The 22,869-nt window shown below is 36.2% G+C and overlaps 2 protein-coding genes across 5 annotated transcripts in view; one reads left to right on the top strand and one right to left on the bottom strand.

Moving 5' to 3' along the window:
• The window catches only part of MMS22L (MMS22 like, DNA repair protein), a 128,486-nt gene that overhangs the window by 66,780 nt on the left and 38,837 nt on the right, over positions 1-22,869 (top strand). For all 3 annotated transcript variants that reach the window (XM_072737713.1, XM_072737720.1, XM_026002910.2), the window contains one exon: positions 18,879-19,072. In XM_072737713.1, coding sequence (XP_072593814.1) covers positions 18,879-19,072 — 194 coding nt within the window. The remainder of the gene's footprint in view (positions 1-18,878; positions 19,073-22,869) is intronic.
• The window catches only part of KLHL32 (kelch like family member 32), a 275,868-nt gene continuing 271,741 nt past the window's right edge, over positions 18,743-22,869 (bottom strand). For both annotated transcript variants that reach the window (XR_011997162.1, XM_072737730.1), the window contains one exon: positions 18,743-19,166. Coding sequence is in view for 1 of the 2 variants with exons in the window: in XM_072737730.1 (XP_072593831.1) it covers positions 19,095-19,166 (72 nt within the window). In the remaining variant the exon portion in view is untranslated. The remainder of the gene's footprint in view (positions 19,167-22,869) is intronic.

The raw sequence follows: 22,869 nt of genomic DNA, 5'->3' as shown, positions 1-22,869 counted from the left end.
ATGGTAAGAGGAAAGTAGAGGAATTAAAAATCATTCCAATAAAATGGTTTAATTTATGCCTCTGCAGTTAAGCAGTGCTCCTGGTTAACAGAAATACCCTTCAGCTACACAGGATTTTGGAGCGTTGGAGGGCACTCATTTGCACATAAATAGCCATTAACTGATAAATTCCCAGAGGTCTCCTGTTGCATGTTAGTGGTTCTGACCTACTTAGCTAGCTTAAATTTGTTTTACAGAATTATTATAATTCTATCCTTGGTACTTAAACTTTGTGATTAATGCATGCCTCACAATACAATTAAAGTATAATTACACAGTTTTGCAGTTTCCTATCGTGGTGTTATTATTACAAAGATCTGGATTTTGCAAATATTAGAAGAGTTAAGGTTTCGATATTTATCACTTTTGCTGTTATTATGTGATTATGTTAAATGGGACCCTTTTATGTCTGAAGAATAGATCAGAGAGAGGTGAATCATTACATGTAGCATTTGTTAGCTTGGAAGTGACTAGGTCAGTTAATGTGTGGCTACTTTGGTATGCTGTCTAGATTGTCAAATCCTAGGCATCCTTACTTAGCTCTTTCAAATGCTTTTTTGAAATGCAGTGGATTCTTCACACCATTTCTTTTCAGAAGAAGTGTTAGAGTGAATGTTGGGAAGCAATAGAGAAACACCAGAGTGAGACTCACTAGATCTGAATTCTTATGCTGACACTTGCTGCTGCTTAGTTATGCAAAAGAACTCCTGTGCCTGAAGGTCTGTGTCCTCAACTGTGAAATGAGTAGTTTGGACTAGAAAGGGTTGGCAGGCTAAGGTGCTGCTGACCAATTCTGGCCCATGGCCTATTTTTTGTACAGCCATTGATCTAAGAATGGTTTTTATGTGTTTAAATATTTGTAAAATAGCAAGTATATATGACACTATATGTGGCCTCAAAGCCTAAATATTTATTTAAAACTTTGCCAACTCCCTAACTAGGTGTTCCATAGAGTTCCTCTGCACTGTTGGCATCTGGCATTAAATTATCCATTGATTCTTTTTTAGAAGCACCTAGGTGGCTCCGTTGGTTAAGCATCAGACTCTTTGATATTGGCTCGGGTCATGATCTCAGGATCCTGAGATCAAACCCTTTGTCAGAGTCTGAGCTTAACTTGGAGTCTGCTTGAAATTCTCTCTGCCCCCTCCCCCATACCTGTGTGTGTGTGTGCGTGTGTGCGCGCGCGCACAGTCTCTCTCTCAAAAAGTTATCCATTGATTTTTTTTTTTTTAAGTTTAAAGCTGTTTTATAGGGCAGCCCTGGTGGCACAGCGGTTTAGCGCTGCCTTCATTCAGCCCAGAGTATGTGATCCTAAGACCCGGCATCGAGTCCCACATTGGGCTCCCTGCGTGGAACCTGCTTCTCCTTCTGCCTGTGTCTCTACCTCTCTCTCTCTCTCGATAAATAAATAAATAAAATACTAAAAAATATATATATAGCTGTTTTATACCTAGCGCTGCACATCTGGTTTGGCTTTCATTTCTTTCATGTTTAATATTTAGAGTCAACTGTGCTATGACACCCAATACCTGCCTCTTCAGTGCCCATGATACATTCTGTATGATACATCTCTTAAATTTGGGAGTAGTGCCTGCTTTCTAAAGCTTTATATCTTGAAATTTAGATTCTTATTAAAGGAGATTTTCAATAAAATGAGGTAGTGAGGGGTCACTTCTGTTGAAAGGTGGGTGGGGAAGAAACAGCACTCTGACTTTGGAACACTTTTTTTAAAGTTGTGCTCTGTTTTATGGAAAACTTACTAATAAATGTTAAATAATACTCTTTAATAAACATTGGAAAACTTTCTATACATTTGGTTGAGTATCACTTTTGACTAACATACGGTTTGTAGCACAGTAAGGTTTGGCACTCCAACCTATGTCACTGAACATGGAAATTGGGCCACTGTTAAGGCTTGAATGCATTTCAGTGGCAACCACCTGCTACATATGGAGGAATTCAGCATCATATATTGTTTGCTTGTTAATTTGCATTAAAGGTAATGAGCTAAGTAATTTTAAGCCATTTTTGTGTGATAGCATGAGGGAAAATTTGGGTCTTTCAAGAAAAAAATGATGGTCAGAAATAGAAGCTGCTTTGTAAAGTTCATGCAATCATCACATATCTCCAAAGAGAAAATGGTTGCCCTGTAATAATCAGTCTAATGAATTCAGAAATTCATTGATTGTCCCAGCTCTGGGTAGATTAGGTAGAGACTTGCTTCAAGGAGTGGAATTTATGAAATGTTTGCTGCATCCAGCAAGCAGAGCCGCTATAATACAGCTGCCTCCTCAGTGGTTTGCTTTGATCCTGTGGAATGAAAGGACAGGAGGATCAGCTCAGGTCTAAATGAGATTACAGCTGGTTCTGCCGCTTAACTGGTCTATTGCCAACTAGTGTGGCTTTGCACGTCCTAAGGGGTTTACAACAGAAACTGTTTATTGAGTATCATCGGTTTACTCAACACAAGCAGGCTAATCCTTCCCAGCCTCAGCATGTTGTGGAATTGTGCAGGAGCCAACCCAGGAGCTGGTGTAGCCAGACCCTCTAGAGCCCTTTGTCTCGCTCTATATTGATTTTTACCTGAGTTAAAGACAGTAAAAAAATAAAACCAATAACCAGTCCTATTGTGAGCAAAAGGTTAATCTTACCTAAAATCTTACAAAAAGTATCTGTTAACCCTAGAAGGGACAACCTTTTTTTTTTTCTTTAGAGTCAAGTGGGATTTTCTAGTTTCAAATTTTGAAGAACAAGATAAGAAAAACAGCTTAAAAGATCTTGCTAAGGCATTCCAAGTTAAATGCTTAAGTCTCTTCTAGTAGTACTATAACAAATGGCTTTGTGAATGGAATATAGCATGATTTGTTTCTAAAGAGCAAGTTTTTGCTTTAAATCCATTTTGCACACTGCAATTATTTTTTCAATGTGGCAAACAAATGCATGAAAACATGGCTGGAAGCCTTAATTAAGGAAAAGAACTCACTGCCAAGGTTAATGACCAGTACTTATTTTGTCTGATGATCCCTTGATTAGTCGTCTATTTCTTTAATGAAGAAAGACTGGTGATTAGGAGTATTATAAAGATGCACCTATTATAAATAGTCCTATGTGTGTGTAAGGTTTATTTTACTATTAGATACTTTTTTAAACCTTCAGGTATAAAGCTTTAATTATTACAGTCTCCATCTTGAACAAAGATCCTCAGTATGGCTTATAGTAGAAAATGATCTAGAGTCAGATCAGACTTGCAGTTCCATTTCTGTTACTTATTGATCAAGTTCTTTAATGTCTCTGAGTCCATATTTTCATCACCAAACTGCAGATAATATTGTTTACCTTGTAGTATCTAATTAAACCAAATTAGAAAAATAGTAACACTGAGCTAATCACTATAGTCAAGGCTGCTGTAGTTGCTTAGGACCCCAAAGGCATTGAAGATTATTTGCGTTGGGTCCGCCCCATGATGCTAGAAATGACATTAAAAAGTTGTATTTCAGTAAACACAACAGCTTTGCTATGTATCTATAGATCAGAAATAACCATTGCCATCTTTAAAGGTGTATGATCTTAGGCAGGTGGATGGAGATGTTGCCAGGTAAATATTCTTCCCTTAGCTCACAGCAGTAGCTCCTGAAAAAGCCATGAGTATGAATCTAGCCTAGTTTATAATTTCTAGGAAGGCCTGAATAGTAAACTGTTATTTAGGATAGGTGGGTGAGCCATGTATTTCTGTCCCTTTCTGCTTGAGTGATTGATTACTTGGTTGCTTCATACACAGCAGTAGTTGTGTAGATACTGTCAACTGTATTAAGTGCCAAGTAAAAGACAAAGGTAGATTCTTTAAGAAGAGTTCAGTGTTCTCTTGGTTTACTGTCTCCTAATTGGCAATGAACATGTATCCTCAGTTATATGTAAGCACAAAATGTTACTATGGAAACATTTGGAGGCTTTCTAAATGTGCGATGTGATGGAATCAGCTAAGACTGATGTTTATCTTAAACACGTAGCTTGTCCAATATTTAAACCTAATGGACAAGATGTGTACCAGTTGAAAATGTAATATTTATCCTATCATTTCTATTCTATCAAGCCTGGCTCTAAAGCAATAGGTCGCACTCATAGAGTAATAAATTTTTAGTGCATTTGGAGATAAAGGCTATTGGTGGTGATTGCTTAAACTCTTTTTGCTCAATCATCTGAATGGTGCAAATCAAAGCATTTTGTCAGACTGTGAGAAGTTTCACCTAGATATTGCTTCCCACACACGCAGGTCACCATATAAATTACGTTCACGGTTTTACAGCATAGCTGGTGCTGGAAGTTAAATTGATGCCCAGTGGTGGAACTCGTAAAACATTTTCCTGTTAACACAACCAGGCAGAGTTGACATTGTTGATGGTGGGTTCGATCTAATAAACCATTGGTTCTAACAGTGATTTTTACTGTGTTTCAGAGGTGATGATGATGCAAGTTTAGTGATCCAACGGTTCTTCCTGAATGACAGAAAATTAGCTCTACTGTCTGTGTTACCAAATGCTGAGAAGAGTAGGAGTAGGGGGTGATTGGAGCCTAATATAACCTCATGTTCTGAAAGATGATGAATTACAGGAACAAACTCTTTAACTCAGTGCATACCATACCTTCTTCATGAAGAAAAATACTGATTTTTTTCTCAAAAGAATGTGTTAATATATCATCTGTTGGAAATCTAGAAACAACACTGTTATTACCTTGTTATTCAAATATGTAGGCTGTGCCCTCCTTGCAGAATCTTTCACACAGGTGCTTTTAAGCTGATTACCATTTTTAATTCAAAGCCTTTTCACATTTGGTTACCTTTCTGTTTCTTCTTGTGTTCTCTGAAGTTACCTTCCTATAAGACTTTAAGCTGTAGCAGTTTTTTTTTTTTCATTGTGAACACATTAACAGTCAATCTAAACATGTTTTCCTATAAGAGCAAATTCCAGAGGTTAATTTTCTTCTATTATAAATAATGGGAACTGTTTTAAAATGTATTTTGAAATATTTCTTCTTTGATCATATAGCTTTATGAAGCTTTGTTCATAAGACTTCATTTTTTTCATTTCTGAGGCAAATTAGTTTTCCCCATTTTAGGTGAAATTCACAGGATACTAACAAAGCTCTACTGCTTTATCACTGTAAGCAAGGATCTTTCCAGTTTTTCCTTTTCTTGGTGTTGTATCTGCTCCTATAGCCCTGTAGCACGTTCATACTCAATTGGTGATGTTCCTGTAGTTTGATTTCATTTTATGAGCTAGCACAGGTTTTTTACTCACCTCTTTAACATTTCTTACCCCAGTATATGCATAATTTTTTTTTTTTTTACATCAGGAGAGGAGCTTTTTTGATGTGCAGATAAATGATATCAATGGTGCACGCAGATGAAACCTGTCATGTACAAATAGCATGTATCAAGCCCCAAGCATGCAGAACTAGATAAATCGGCTCATTTGCTGAAGCCTTGCAAAAAGAAATTAGTGACATAACGAAAGCCTTTGAGGCTCTCAGCCCTAATAATGGAGCTTCATAATAGCCCCACAGATCATTGACTCAGTGGATAATCTTTTAGGAAAACTTTCCCCCCCCTCTATCTTTTCGTCCTTTCAAAGAACTACAGTAAACACGGCAAATAGTATCTCTGGAGAGAAATGTGTATAAGTATCTGGAATAACAAAACTTAAAACTAGGAAAATTATTGACTTAAATACAGGTTTGTTCTAATCAAGTTTATGCTCTTATTTCTTCTATTATTTCTTCTATGATTTTGGTGATTGATCTTATACATTGACTAGCAACAGATTTTTCTATATAGAATTCAGATTAAACTTTTCTTTTTAAGTTAGTATATTTGATTATACAGAGGTTACAACTGGGTTGTTGGGGACAAATGAGGCACAGAATGAAGAAATGAAAAGGAGGGAGGAAAGGATTCAAGATAAGAAAACTAGAGGAAACATTTAGCTTATACAAAGAAGATGTTTATAAAGTGGTAGAAGAAAAGGGATGAGACCTATTAGTAGATTTCATTCAGCTGAGGCAGACCCTTTTGAGATTCATGAAAGCTATAGTCTCTTGCCATAAATGCAAATACAGTTATGTATACACAAAACTTCACATGTAATTTCAAGGAGTTTATAAGACTTCTAAGGCTTATATATCCCAAGCCTAGCATTATATTAAATGGTGACTAAGCTAGTATTTCTTGAGTTTGCTTATATTTTAAAGAAGCAAATTCTTCCTAAAACATCCCTAGATACTTTTTGATTCTCTTGCTTGACTGAATTTTGAAATCTGAAAACACAGTCATTATTGGAGCTGATGATGAGGTTTTTAGGTCCATTATCACAATTGGCAGTGGTCACTAGTGTCTGGTTGTGTAATTTACTGCATTTCTTGAGTGTAAGAGAAATATTGAGGATGCAGAATGCGTAAGAGGTTTTAGAGAAATTATTTATCAAAGAACACTACTTTTCCCAATGCATTAGCTATTGTAATTATACAGTGGTATAATCTGTTGACATAGAGTTGGATTTGATTTAAATGGAAGGGAAAAGAAGAGACAGGACATTTTCAATATTTATTGATACACCTAGTCCATTAAAGTAAATTATAGAGCAAATTTCACTGTGACAGGAACATTTGGGTTAATGTAGTTAAGAATCGGTCAACATTACCATTAGACCCTTTCTTTTTAGGAATTTATTACCACCAATTAGGAAAAAGTGCTCACAAATGGAATTTAGCTCCAGCTTACTTGTTGTGGAACATCTGACCTCAAAAATGTTTGGGTCCTTCTGTACCTTTAATAAAATGATCAAACTCTTCTGAGGCATAACCACATTCCCCCAAATAGCAACTAAACACGTCATCAGATGTGATATCATGATTCCAGCTATAGCAAGAGAGTAGAGCTGACTGTCTACTGTTGTTTTCAGCAAAGACTGCTGAGATGGTGAGAGGCTACTTTTTGGAAGATGGTTTGATTAATTAGCTTTTAAAGATGGTCTCCATAGGCTTGCAAACATACTACCCTATATCTAGGGAAAATTAAAATGAAACTCAGTTCAAAAAAAGAGCTGTCAATTATTAATGAAATGTGAAAGGAACAGAACTGAATAAAATGTATCAAGAGTAAATATAATATAAAATATCTCAGTGCAGGCTTGATATAGATGTTCTGTACTGGACAGGTGGAAAAATGAAGTAGCTTTTCTTTGGTTGACCCTTATACCTGTAACTCATTTGTCCTAACCAAGTCTAGAATTTCTGAGATTATTGCAGATGGTTCTTAGGAGGGTAAAAAGAAGCTATTTGATCTTAAATCTGGTTTTGGCACTTTTACAGATACCACCACTTGGTTATACTTTTAATAAAAAGAAATCTTTGTTTCCCCTTCCCCATGTGTGCATTCCTTGAGGTCAGGTCTATATCTTTTCATCTTTGAATCCCGAATTCCTTCATATATAGTGGACACCTGTTCTTTAGAGCATCCTAGACCATGCCAAAATATAGTGGCATGGAACACTGCAACAACCCTTTTATTATGATCACAGATTCTGTAGGTGAGAAATTTGGAAAGCCAAGGACACCTCTTCTCTGCTCCACCTTGTCTGGGGCTTCAGCTAGGATGATTCTTTCTGGGGGTAATACAAAAGGCAAGGGGCTGTCCTGAAGCTGTAAGATCCAGTTCCCAATGACTTCTTCACTAACATGTTTAGTGTCTGAGCTAGTATGGTTGAAGGGCAGGCCTACTTAGGACTGTTGACTCAGGTGCTACCTATGGCCTCTCCAAAGAGTGTTCTCAAGGCAACTGTACTTCATGCATGGCATTTCAGGGCTCCAAGACTGTTTTCCCAGCAAACAAAGCAGAAACATCATGGCCTTTTATTAACAAACCTTGGAGTAACATAGTGTCATATCTGCTACATTCTTGTCAGTCAAAGCAGTCACAGATCTCCCAGATCTTAGGAGTGCCAAAGAATTTGTGGCCGTGTTTTAAAACTGCATCAGTATTCAGTATATGATGGAATAGCACAAGGGCAATGGAACAGAGATGGTACATACAAAAGGAGAAAGAAGATGAAAGATTGATACGTGTGTTTACTATCACCAGATATTATTGGCTCTGGTGTTGCTAAGTTTGATAGATTAGTGATTTCTGTTCCAAAATGAAGGCATTTTCCATAAACATTTTGTTTATACTATTGCCTACCAATATTACAAGTAACTATTTGTACTCTGATTTCCTTTTTTTAGCCACCAGTTCCTAAGAGGTTTTCCCTCCCTCCTTTTTCTTGTATGAGAGAATTCTATACATAACTCACCATTTTAGATAAAGATCCAGTGTGTGTATACTATTATACCTGTCTGTTTACAGTTAAAGAGGAAGAGAATGGTATTTAAAATCCCCAAAGAACAGTATGACAGCTTTAGGTATTTTATTAAAGATGTGTATATTTTATTGTGAGAATTCTTACAAGGGATGATCTCACCTCTCAGTGCCTTTAACATCAAAGACAAAAGATCCTGGATCATAACTCATGCTCTTACTCAGATGATATTCTGGTAGCAGGCAAACTTAGAAACGGACTAGTTTTATATTGAACCCATAATCTCTCCCTCTCTTGCTTTCATCCATTTCTAGGACCCACATACCTGGTATTGAATTTAGAGGATGTGTTCCTGGAAATGAGGGCCCTAACTGAACAGAAGCAGTACAAGGTTATTGTAACATCCCTTTGAAATGAGTTGCCATGGTCAGGTGGTGATTGCTTTCTTGTCTCTTTAGAAATCCTTAAGTCATGGCATCCTTATGCCTCTGGTTTATTTTAGTTAAAATGTCAAAAAATTTCAACCAAACCTTGATGTGGTCACTACCCTCCACAATTTCCTTGAAGGCATCTTAAGGTACCATAAAGCTTAAATCTTAATATCTAGCATAATACTTTTTCCTTGATTCTTTGTGTTAAGTTTAAGACTATTACTTGTTGATTATAGGTTAAATGCTTTTCCAAAACACAGAATAAATGGCAGAAGCAGACTCCAGAGCAAAGTAAATATATTCCACTTAGGGTAGTGCAGTCGAGCACCCATTTGCTAAGAGCATATGCATTATGCTGTGCTAACAATGCTAATGTTTATAAGTCAGACATGCTCAGGTTGTTCTCTTGTGCTCACTTTTATTAGATGGGAGCATAAAAACATTTAAGCATGTGCAAAAGATACATGTTTATAGTTTATTGTGATGAATTATATATATTTGTATATGTACCAAGTCACATATGCTCATACTTACCAGTCTGGGTTCTTTTTAATGAAAATATTTCAAAGATGAATAGCATTATAACATTAGCTTTGTGTATTTACACAGGCTGTTTATAAGTAAATGGGGTAGTCCTTATAAGCTCTAGGTATATTGGAAACAAACAATTGGGCAGATAAATGTTGGTTATTGGTTTGGTCTCTGTTGATTCTCTCTCCTTTAAAGAATTCACTTGTAGGTCTAACTTTTTAGAGGGCATGGCCCTTCTTGACCTGGTCTCCATCAATACTCTAGTTTCATTTTTCCATCGTTCTGCCCCTTGACCTTTAATCTTCTGGTAATACTAAATTGTTTGTGAGTTGTCTCATACACCATGCAATATCATGTCACTATGATTTACTCATATCATTTCAATTTTTTGAAACTTTTTTGTATTATTTTTTCATTGCCTGACACAACTTCCATGACCTTATAATGGCATTTCTACTCCAAGAAGTCTTCGTCAAATCGCCACGTGGACCAGATGTTCCTTTGTGCATTACATTACTCTGTACATACCTCTTTCACAGCACTTGATTGTATATTCTTTGAGAGCAAGGGCCATATTTGATAGCATCTAATGTAGTACCTCACGTAATTAATAGATACTAAAATGTTCATTAAAATGAGCTGAACTACCAGGCAAAGTTTCCCTCCCCAAAAACTTAGCAAAACAAAAAAAAAAGCTGCTCCTTCCTCTCCCTCACAACATGCCAAATAATTACTGTGAGCTTTCTTTTCCTTTCATAAGTAGCTCAAATTGCATATTAGCTCATACCTAGATGTTTACAGAGGCTTCATAATTGGTCTCTCCGGTCTCTAGTCAGTTCTCATTCTAACCCATTCTGTTTGCCATTACCAGATTAATCTTTCCCAAAGCACTGTTTTCATTATGCTATTCCTCAGTTCAGAATCCTTCAGTGGTTCTTTACTATCTTTAAAATGAAACCTTGATTTTTTAAAAAAATTATTATTATTATTTTGTTTGTTTTAACAGCAGAATCTGCCTTAATTGTTTTTGTATTCCTGGCATCAGATCCAAGTGATTGGTGCTGAGTAAGTTTTTGTGAAGTGAATGAAGAAAGCATGTGAATGAACAAATGTGGCCATTATTTTCCATTCTTAAATGTATTGCCTTCTAATGTCACTATAAAAATTTTCCATGATAGAATGGCTACTTTTTCTTTCTTTTCCCAAACACATTTTCTTTTGTTTTCTTTTAAAGATGTACATTATGTTACTCTTCTGCTTTGGTGTAGTTACCCACCTTGATTTTATCCAACTTCCTTACCATGGCTTACAAAGCCCTGCAAAATCTGGAACCCAGTTATCTCTTTGAATTCATCTGCTGTTCCTTCTATCATCCATTGTGCTGCAGCCAACTAGCTCCCTAATTGTTTTTCCTTGAGCCTATGAAACTGCCAACCTTGGCACATTTGCATTTGGTGTTTCTTCTCCCTAAAATGCGTTCCCCTCTGTAAATCCATGTGGTTCCCTCCCTTACTTGCTTAGGTTTTTATTCAAATGTCACCCTCTCAGTAGATGTTTCCTTATCATCCTAGTTGAAATATTAATTCCCATCAATTATCATCTTTATACCTTGATTACATTTTATCTATAAAGCTTACCACAACCTAAAAAGTTAACACATAATGTTCCTTTCATTATATATCTCTCATTCAAATAGAATGAAAGGCAGAAAGGAAGAGACTCTGTAATAAACTTTGTATCCATACTGCCTAGGACATACACAGTACATGTGGAATTAGAGAATAAATGAGTGGATTTTGTATACCTTTGTACTTTTACTCTACTCCTTTTCACATACTCAGTTCTCAACCTGGTCTTGGAGAATCATTTCCATGCCCATTTTCTTCTGTTGCCCTCAATGATCTTTTTCTCTGAGCTGGAATAAAACCTACAGGTTTTTTTTTTCTGACTAGAGAATAGAGGAATGGTTTTTTAACCCTTTTCTAGTACAGAATTACATATCGTCTTGCTACTCAGTGTGGTCCATGGGTTACTAGTTGCATAGCCATATCCTTATCTGGTACAAGAATTAAATAGGACATATACATTAAATGAACTAACTTATTGTTGAGCAAGAGAAAAAAGACTTTATTAAATATATGTATCAGTCCTGTTCTAAGTATTTGATTGTAATTAATTTAGTCCTGTAGGTACTATTATTGCCCCCATTTTATAGACCAGGAAAATGAGGAAGGTGAGAGCTTAAGGTGTGGTCCAGGGCTGGCAGCATCTACCTAATAATAGAAATATAAACTCTCTGGCCCCTTCCCAGACCTCCTGAGTCAGAATTTTAAAGCAAATAATGTATTTAGGTCCCAAACTTTGAAGATGCAGGAAGATCTTTAGTAAAAGTAGGACGTTAGTAATTTTAGAAAGCTCTACAGATCATTTTGATGATGGTCAAGATTGAGAACTATCAAGGTAGATCTTTTTATTGGTATGCAATAAAATGAAGTGAAATAACACTGGAAAACTTAACTGATTTGAGACCCATGATTATTTATAAATGTGAGTAATAAAATTATAAAAGTAATCCCTAAAAAAAAAAAATAACATGTTTTATTGGCATGTTTTCATGCCATACCATATTTTGCACATAGGGGCAAGCAACTCAGATTTTAAGTATGTTACCAGTGTTATTCTGTAAAACCACAAGGCAACATTGTTATGAGCATGCTTGGTTTGCCAGACTCAACACTGGATTCCTGTTTCTTCTCTTTTCCAGTCTTGTGAAGTAATTAATTATGGGCCACAGGAAATTTTTTAAGTTATGACGTATTTGTTGACTTTTGGGATCCTTATAGAATGACCTGCACTTCCCCATACGTGTTAAACCTTTAATGTGGGTACAACTGGTTTGCCACCTGGGATTGGGTGTTATATTAGTTTGTAACTACCTTTTTTAGGAACTTAGCATATGAATCAGTGAATGTAACAGTGTGACATTTGAAACATGTCCTATTTATATGGATAGCAAAATGATATTTAAGGTATTTGTAACATAGTTGCATGGATGTTAGAGAGCCTGTGTTCAAATTCTAACTCTGCTACTTACTAACAGTATGACCTGTTAAATTATTTGTCCTTTCTGTACTTAGATTTCTTATATTTAAAATGGAGATAATAATAGTATCTATAGGATTAAATTAGTTAGTAAAGGCCAAAACAGAATAAGGCTGGCATATATATTCTCAATAGACAATCTTCGATTCTTGTTGGCCATTTATGGAAGTGTCTTACTAAGAATTCTTGGGACGGATGAGGAAATGGCTACATAGCTAGTAATTGACAGAGTAGGCTTTATACTCTGTTATGTCTGTCTCTAAAGCCCATGCTTTCCTAGATAATGCAATACTGCATCATGAACATGGTTATTAGGATTTAGAAGCAGTAGAAATGTGACTAACATACATATTATCTTGCCTTACCTAAGTCATACGACTTGATGGTTTTAACAGTTCCATGGAGAATAATAGAGCATTATTTCCATTTAACAGATGAAAAACTAAGTCTCAGAAGTTTTCTGGGGTCACAATCTAGTCTTCTCTCTCCTGGACAAGTGTGCATTTGGACAGTTTTCCTTACATCTTGAGAAGGCTGTTTAGTCTTAATTAATGCATTATTATATGTGTCTGGAAGCATCATCACCAGTGCTGCTCTATTTGTCACAGTCCGTCAATAGTCAGAACAGCCTTGTTCTCACATATTCACTTAGTCATCACCATCTATTCACCACTCTTCCACTTACACAGAAATACATTGAACTATTACAGGGAAGCACTGCAAGGCATACTACCTAGGCTGCTGCTTGCCAGCCTGGTTTCTTACTAATTGCCTCTCCCTGATGACTGGGGCATACAGAATTGGGGGGTCAGCACTCAAGCTACCATTCTGTCACAGTGTGGCTTTGCAAAAGTCTCTTTGTAGCAGAAGGCTGTATATATATATATATATTTTTTTTTTCTTAATTTACGAAGACAAGATTGGATGGATGATTTTTAGGATAACTTCCACCTTTAACACATAAGGGTTTTCTTTTGGTAAGGTCATTACTTCAATTGTTATATATATTATTTCTGGGTAGTAAAGCAGATTATAGCCTGTTTTTTAGAGGAAAACAAGAATGATAAGAGGATCAAAGATACCCAAGGTTTTTAGCGAGTTTAACTGAAACTAAAAATGGTCATAGAATATCTGATTCCCATCTAGTCTCCTGTTAGTTAAATCAGATACTTGGAATAATTACCTGTAGTGGTTTAGAAACAACTTTTTAACTCAGGACCTACCATTTTATTTTTCACTAATACTGATTAAAGAAAGTTGCCAGGTTTGGAATAGAACTAAAAAAGAAATTCAATTATTAATCATTGTTAATCCCTTGGTATTAGCTCTTATCAGTTGCATTTATTATTGTATTATGCTTTTTCTGTGGTTACAAGATCCATCACCAGACAAATTTTCTTTAAATTTTGAAGCATAATATATTAGGAATACTACATATGCAATAATGACTACTAGGAAAGCAATGTACAGGATGTCATACCTTGTCCTGTAATTATCGCTTACAGTAAGAACAAGGGCAAGGGAAGATTAGAAGTAAAACCTTATAGAGTAGTCCAGGAAGTGTTCCCAGAAGTCTGCCTAAGGTATTAGGAAGGAACGGGCTGCAGAGACCAGGTTGGCAGGTAGCAGCAGTTCAGGTGCAAGCTGCTGTCTCTTGTGAGATAGATGCCTCAATGTATTGGCATGACTGTGTAGGGCTGGGGACCTGAGGGCTGTGATGGATAAGTGACTGAGTGAAATCACAGCAAGAAGTAGTAGAAAGATAAAAACAGGAAAACAGATTTTGGAAAATGGCACAAAAGAGCAGTAGGACATTGGAATCAGGAAAGTGCTTGAACATAATGAGGTAAGCCAAAGAAGGCAGGATACCAGAGCTAAATTAAAAGCCTAAGAAGACCTGGATAATTAGGTATGTAAAATTTGAGTATTTACATGGTGCAGTGATGGGTTTCTAAACATTTTTGAGGATATTATTTCATGTGATCCTTACAATAAACCTAACTGTGGATAAAGCAAGTGATTGTTCTTCTTCTTGACTCTTAAATAAAAATTGGGAGGTTACTTGCTTTTTTTCAAGTTCACACAGCTCTGAGTAATTTTGCTAATAACCAGCTGTTACCCAACGTGTTACTTCTTTTGCCTTAGTTTCCCCATTTATAGATTATAATAATAACTGTACCTAATTATTAAGGTAAGAAATGATACTTATAAAACACTTAACATGATTCTTGGCACTTGGTAAATACCAGTGAGTGCTGGGTGTTGCTTTTGTTTCTATGAAAGCTACAATTGGAATAACTTAACGTTCAAATTTTATTTTATTTTATTTTTTAAATATTTCTTTACTTAATAATGAGAGACAGAGAGAGAGAGGCAGAGACACAGGCAGAGGGAGAAGCAGGCTCCATGCAGAGAGCCTGAAGTGGGACTCAATCCCAGGACTCCAGGATCAGGCCCTGAGCTGAAGGCGGCACTAAACCGCTGAGCCACCCGGGCTGCCTTCAAATTTTATTTTCTACTATACTATATTGAATCTTTTAGAATGTAAGTGGGATGCTTAAGCATGTATATTTCCCCATGTGTGTATTTCCAAAATAATACTAACCCGTGTTACGTTTGTCTCTACTCAAAACATTTGCAAAAAAAAAAAAAAAAAAATTGCCAAGTTGGGAGGTTCTATAACTATTGTGATACTTCTTTTTGGTTTTGACCCGATATTATATTTTACTTTCTATGCAATAAATTTACTTTCAGGTTTTTTTGCTATTTGTCAAAAGAAGGTAGAAAATATTTCATAAAATAGCCATGATATCTAAAACTCTGTTATATAACATTCTTTATAGATTTCATATATGTTTTGTATTTTATTTACTTCGTTACCTGTAGTGAACTTCTCTCAGTATTTGCGTTTTTGTAAATGTACCTTCAGCAGACATGCAGTCACATGTAATGTAATTTATTTTTCTGTGGTATTTGTGTAGTTCGTTTTCTCATCCAGAAAGTGTAATTAAAAAAAAAAAAATCACCTGTGACTTTCTACCTTGTAGAAATACAAGGTATTTCTAATTGTTTTGGCTATAGTGCAGAAATTGGATTCTCCCTCAGACTCCTATTACAATAGTATGTCTTTGACATTTCCTGCATCTGTCCCTCTCTGATTTGTTCATGTTTATATAAATTATTATAAGGTCCTAAACAACTTTGTTTTGTGGTAAAATAGCAAATTATCATTCTTATTCAAACTGATATTGCTTGAACATTTAAACCATCAAGCAGAAAGTGTTTTGCATATTCCCAGAATATATAGCTTCTTTGGAACCAAAATGGAAAGTACATGCACATTTCTAAAACAAGTCTGATTTTGGGTCAATGTCTTACACTTAATTGGAACTTCTTTTTGTTGTGTTAATCTTATCTTGGAGGATGTAATCTCTAAATTTAACCCTTTAACCTAGTGGTTTGTTTTTTTCAAACCTCTGAATCAGATCTCTGATATAAGGGATATAGTAAGTCGTAGCAAATACCCCATGATACCTCAACATTTCAGTCTAGAGAGGTCAAAAGTGGTTCAGATTTGTTGGCCTTTTTCAGTATTGCCTTGAATGCATTTTTCTTGGTATCTCTTGTGGTTTTTCCTAATAGAGAATTGTAGTGTTGCCCCTGCCTCTTCACAAGGCAAAGCTACATGTGGCTTTTCTAACTCTTTTTTCTTAGGCTTACTGAAATTTCAACCCAGCGAGGAGAAGAAAATTGGTCAGTGTTTAAAGTGTGCATGTCTTAGTGTGTAAGAAGAAAGTACAGGCTTCAGAGTCAGTTTTAAGTTCAGATTATAGAGCCTACCCTTCTTAGCCATGTAACCTTTGGGTATATTTAACTTTCTCACTATCAGCTTCATCATTTATAAAGACGATTACTGATACCTATCTCATAGAATTGTTCAGATTTTTAATTAAAGAATTTCTAGCACAAGGAAGATGATCAGAAATGATAGCCCTCCCTAGGGAATAGAGTTTAGGTAGTGAAGAAATGGCTTACTTATGTAGAAATCGTTAGCACAATACATCCTACCCAAGTACAGTAAGGTATTTATTATTCTTTGAAAACAGTGTACTTTGAAAAAGCTATAAATAGGTTGTGCCAGTGGTGGTATTATTTTGCTTGGACTCCAGTGTATTGATATGTGGTTGTAAACTCTCTATGTTGATGTCAGCAATTAAGTTAGGTGCCAAATGGATTTTAGTGGTTTGATATTCAACTTATTCCAAGCTAAAGGACCTGAAATTGTTCTCTATCCAGTAGTTCAAGTTGAAAGCATCTCAGGTAGGTTTTTACGAGAGAGGATATAGCAAATATTTGGTAGCTTTTTATAAGAATTGCTTGCTATGATCTTCTTTCCCCAGGCATTTGTATACTTTTTTTTTTTTTTTCAGTAATTCAAGGAGCATTAAGTAGTACCTCATGATTATCCAAGAATTCCAGTGTCATGGGGCACAATGTCCTAATGTTATAGAACCTACAGTTTTTACTTATTTCTGTGTAGTTACGTGAAAAGTACTAAAATGTGGTCTTGGATCTAGTTTGATCTTTCAGTGGAATTGCTTGAGATACATGTGCTAATAAGTTAGTTCCTAACTAAACTAACTTAAAACATCAAGAATGTTAGAATTAATGTCATATTTTTTTTTAAATTACTAATTATTTTTCTTAATGGAATACTACTATAAGAGGAAGTCTTCCTCGCTCTGTTGGTTATTTTTCACTGCTTTGTCTTTAATTGAAGAAAGCAAATCAGTCTTAGGATAGTGTCCATGCATTTGTATCTAGTCACAGTTGATATGGCAGTAATAGAAACCGGTATAATATTAGGATTATACACTTAGTTTTAAGTAACCAAATTATTAGTGGCCGGGGATATTGCAAAAATTCCTTCTATACTCTATCACTACAAAAATCTCTTAAATTTTCTGTTTTTTAAGTTTTTATTTTAATTTCAGTTAGTTAATATACAGTGTATTCATTAGTTTCAGGTAAACAATATAGTGATTCAACACTTCCATGCAACACCCAGTGCTCATCACAAGTGCACTCCTTAATCCCCATCCCCAGTTTAACCCATCTCCCTCAGTTCACTACAGTTAAGAGTCTGTTTCTTGATTTGTCTCCCTCTGTTTTTTCCTTTTGTTTCTTAAATTCCACATATAAGTGAAATCATGATGTTTGTCTTTCCCTGACTTATTTTGCTTATTAGCGTTATACTCTAGTTTCATCCGTGTCATTGCACGTATTGTTGCAAATGGAAAGATTTCATTTTTTTTATGGCGGAATAATATTCCATCATATATATATATGTGTGTGTGTGTGTGTATATATATATACACACACACACACACACACACACACACGATACAGTATATATATCTTCTTTATCCATTCATCAATCACTGGACACTTAGCCTGTTTCCATATCTTAGCTATTATAAATAATGCTGCTGTAAACACAGGGGTGCATGTATCCCTTTGAATTAGTGTTCTTTTATTCTTTAGGTAAATATGCAGTGGTGCAATTGCTAGATCCTAAGGTAGTTCTATTTTTGATCTTTTGAAGAACCTCCATACTGTTTTCTACAGTGGCTGTACCAGTTTGCATTCCCACCATCAGATCAAGAGGGTTCCTTTTTCTCCTCATCCTTGCCAGAACTTGTGGTTTCGTGTTGTTGATTTTAGCCATTCTCCCAGGTGTGAGGTGATATCTTATTGTAGTTTTGATTTGCAAGAAATGTCTAAATTTTTAATTGAATTAAGCAAATAAGTAAGTAAATGATGAATCAAAATTTTAGGCAGTGTTGAATTCATGTTTTACTATTTTATAGAGAACAGTATCTTTTTATTGTGTATTATTACCAGCTATATGAAAATGATTGTGGATCTTTTTAGAACAAAGTACCAAGATTGTTATGTGGCAGAGTTTTTTGTAGGAAAATATTGTAATTTAAAATGCCACACATAAGCAAACTAGATGTACTTATTTTCCACTTGGTACATCCGTGTCCTAAAGCTCTCGGAAGAAAATGATTTAAAAAATTGTTTTCATGTCTAGATTGTAAGTAAAATCACTTGTCATAGTGAGTTGCAAAATGCAGACCTTCATTCTGAAGCTGCCTGTTTCTCATTTGGATCTGACATATTAAAAAGCATATAATTAATGGTTGACATTAGTAATTAACATTAACTTTATGGTGCTTAATATGCCATCATTCATCCATCAAATAACCAGAAATGCATAATGTCTTGGCATAAAGGTTTTAATTATATAAAACGGTATTTCAGTTTTCATATGATATAAATGTTAAAAGCCCAAAATGTATTTGAAGAAGATTTTTATAAGCATTTGTTGGATGTTAGCTATATTTTTATTTCTTTTTAGGAATATGCATCAACAATTGTGTCAGGAACTTCAAAAGGAGAATGTGGACCTAATTGTGCAGTCTTCATTATCGGCTAAAGAGCGCCACCTTGCTGCAGTTGCCAGTGCACTATGGAGACATTTCTTTTCATTTTTGAAGAGTCAGAGAATGTCACAGACCGTGCCTCTCTCAGAACTTGCAGATGCAGCTGCAGGTCAGTGTTGTTAATTTGCTAATTAGCTTCTCATTTTGCAGACTCTGTCAATTTTTTCTTCTTTTTGCTTAGTAACAAACTCTTCTATTATAGTCTAAACAATACAATACAATGTAGTCTTATTATAGTATAAATACTTGGACAACCAGCAAGATGAAAACAATTTTTTTAAAGATTTTATTTTATTATTTATTCATGAAAGACACATACACACACACACAGAGGCAGAGACTTAGGCAGAGGAAGAAGCAGGCTTCCCGCAGGGAGCCTGATGCAGGACTCAATCCCAGGACCTCCAGGATCATGACCTGAGCCAAAGGCAGACACTCAACCACTGAGCCACCAAGGTGCCCAAAGATGAAAAGAATTACATATGTCAAATTAAGTTCCTTTGGCTTGTTTATTTTCCTCTTAGTAAAGGGAAAAATTAAGTGTTTGTTGGCCAGAAATAAAACTTTCAATCATAAAAATATTGAATATATGTAAACTTTTCTTATCATGTGATATTTGGAAAGTAAAGTAGCATTTGATTTCTTCTAATTCAGGTACTTTATTTTCATATTCTGTATGCAGATATCTGGGTATAAGATGAAGTTACTTGTATGGAGAGCAAAAGAATACAGCATGAATTCCACTTCAACACCAAGCAGATGCAACCAGAATAACATCAGATATATAGAATGTGGTTGTTCTGACTTCTACTAGATTCTATTTTAGTTTGTAATTTTTAATTAATTTGACCCTTAGCCTAAGGTCATGTCCTTAGGCTTTAAGGGAAATTGAATCCCAGGACATTGTAGTTAAGAATTTGAATATATGAGCATATATATTCAGTTTTCTAAGAAGAGATCATTATATTTCTCAAAGGGATATTTTACCCAAAATATGTGCAGAAGTACTCAACGAGACAGAAATTAGTCTGGTAACTACATGTATTTAGTTGCAATTTGTGTAAAAGTATGTAATACATTTGAGGGGCACTGGGGTGGCTCAGTCAGTTAAGCATATGCTTTTGCCTCAGGTTATGATCCCAGGGTCCCGCAATAGAGCCCTGCATCAGAGTCTGCTCAACGGGGAGCCTGCTTCTCCCACTCCCCCTGCTTGTGCTCTCTCACTCTCTCAAATAAGTAAATCTTAAAAAAAAATAAAAAAGTATGTAATACATTTGAATGTAATGCATTTTAAAACCTAAGACCTAAACCACGGTTTGTTTTACCCTGGTGTGAATAATGGAAAGCTGAGCTAAAAGCATACATAAAAGACTGAATGATTTAAATTGTGAAAGATCTTGAATTCTGCTAGCATTTCCATAATTAAAACATTGCAAATGACAGATTGAAGAATTGTGACAGGACAACAGTTTTCCAACTACTATAATGTCTATGAAAATAAATATTGATACTCAATCAGTTTAACCAAAGCAGTCATTAGAAGCCAATATGACTTATCTTTCTTCCATTCATCATCCTGACTCACAGTCAGCAAACAAAAATCATACCACATAAGTTTAGTCAGGGCTGTCCTAGGTGCTAAAAGTAAATGACAGATACATTTAAAGTAAAGTATCTGTGGTTTTGGGATTTGTTTTGAAATAAAGACTTGATAGGTTAGGAGAGAAAAAATTCCTGCATTAAAAAAAATGTCCTCAAACACCCACTTTTATTGCCATTGTGGATATACCAGTGGGTGAAGGGACCACAGTTTCTTTTCTCACATATCAGTTACATGTTCTTGTGGAGTTTAGGGTCTAGTGCAGGGGAGAGAACAGTAAGTGAGTAAGCAAGATGTGTAATATATGGTGTTATGGAGAAAAATAAAAATAAAGCGGATAGGTAAGGCCAAAAGAAGCAAACTGTAATTTTATTTTTAAAATATTTTATTTATTTATTCATGAGAGATACAGAGAGAGATGCCAGGGACACAGGCAGAGGATCCATGCACAAAGCTCAATGTGGGACTTGATCCTGGAACTCCAGGATCACACCCTAAGCCAAAGGCAGATGTTCAACCACTAAGCCACCCAGGTGTCCCACAAACTATAATTTTAAATAGGAAGGCCCGAGTAAGCACCATTTAAGTAAAAACCTGAAGGAAGCGAGAGACCAAGGCTGTGCACCAGTCCAGAGGCAAGAGTATGTCTGGTGTGTTTGAGGAACCACAGGGAAGCCATAAAAGGTCACAAGGCATAAGAAAGGGAGAGAGAATAATCAAGAGATATGATCAAAAGGTATCAGGGAGCTAGCTGGTGTTCTCCCTTGTATGCACTCGTAAAGACTTTTGCCTTTACTCTGAGATGAGAAGCTGTTGGAAGAGTTCAGAACAGAGGAGTAGGGAGCATCCTTCTGGCTGCTAGACTGAGAACAGACAACAGCAAGGCCAGTGAGGGACCGCTCAGAAATGAGCAGCTTGGGCTCATGTGGGAACACAGGTGGTACGGAGTGGTCAGGTTTCCAACCTGAAGGCAAGCATTTTGAAAATAGAGCCGATAGAATTTTTAAGTGGATAGGATATAGGAAGCAGAATACAGAGAGAATCCCCTGTGTGCTGCGGTGTGGAAAACTGTGGCAGGAGCAGATATGTATGAGGGAAATCTAGGACTTTGATACTGGACTTTTTTTTTTTTTTTTTCCAGTTATCCACTAAAATGTAAGAAAAGATGTTGAGCAGGCACTTGGATAATGAGTGTAAGGTTCAGGGAAGAGGTTCAGTTGGGAACCTATGTGTAAGTAGTCAAACTATGAACCGGATGAGATGGCTGATGAGAGTAAGTTGGTGAAAAGAAAAGTTTAAGGTTGGGGCCCCAGAATATTCCCATGTTCAGATGTGTAGGATAAAAAGGAACCAAGGGAGGAGACTGCAAAGGAATATCAGTGAGGCAAGAGGGAAACCAAGGCTAGTGCCCTGGAAATCAAGTGACAAAACATTTCAAGGAAGGGGGATGTCCTCAACTGCTCCAATGCCAGTAATGGATCAAGTCAGAGGAGGCCTGAGATGGGTCATTGGCTGTAGCGGGATGGGAGGTCAGTGGCCGGATTGAAGAGGATTCAAGGGGAAAATGTGAGAAGATGAATTGCAGGCTGCGAATGCAGATAAATCTTTTTATCACTTTTTTAAGAGAAGTAGAAAAACGATATTAGCTAGAGGGAGGGAGGCAAGTGTGGGGTCAAAGAGATTTGTGGGTTTTTTTCGTAACACAGGAGAAATTATAGCATATTTATAATTCGGACAGGAATGTTCTGGAGTGAGGGAAAACTTGATGATGTAAGAGGGTCTCTTGTGTTTCCATGCCCAAGAGATAACAAGATCCCATAGAGGATTTGGCCTCCGATCATCTGTAGTAGCAGAAGAGAAGGCAGTCTGTAGCCCAGGTGGAGGCGTCTAGGCAGAGGTGGCAGGAGTTTGTGGTAGTTCTTTGCTTTTATTTCTCATTTCACTGTGAAATAATAATTAAGGCCATTAGCTGAAAGTGAGGACGGGGAGGAGGTGCTGGCTGGCGACAGAGAGGAAAGAAGGTATGTAGTAGTCCACCAGGAGAATAAAAGTCTGAGTGGATTGTAATGAGGTAGCAGGAATGCTGGCCAGCTCTGAGATCCAACTTAAAGTTTGTAGTCATAAATTTAAAGTAAGGTCAGTCAGCTCACCAGCCCTTTACACTGGTATAGGTGCATGTGGAGAGAAGACCCCAAGAGTTGGGATGAAACAGATGCTTTCTTCCAAACAAGTACAACAAATCAAGAAGAAGAAAGGGAGTTGACAGTATACAAAACAAGCATAACAGTGCTTGTGCAATCAAACTG

Source organism: Vulpes vulpes, chromosome 1 (assembly GCF_048418805.1).
Source record: "Vulpes vulpes isolate BD-2025 chromosome 1, VulVul3, whole genome shotgun sequence".
Classification (NCBI taxonomy): Eukaryota; Metazoa; Chordata; class Mammalia; order Carnivora; family Canidae; genus Vulpes; species Vulpes vulpes.
Note: the sequence above shows the minus strand (reverse complement) of the source record. Positions and strands in the feature narration are given on the sequence as shown.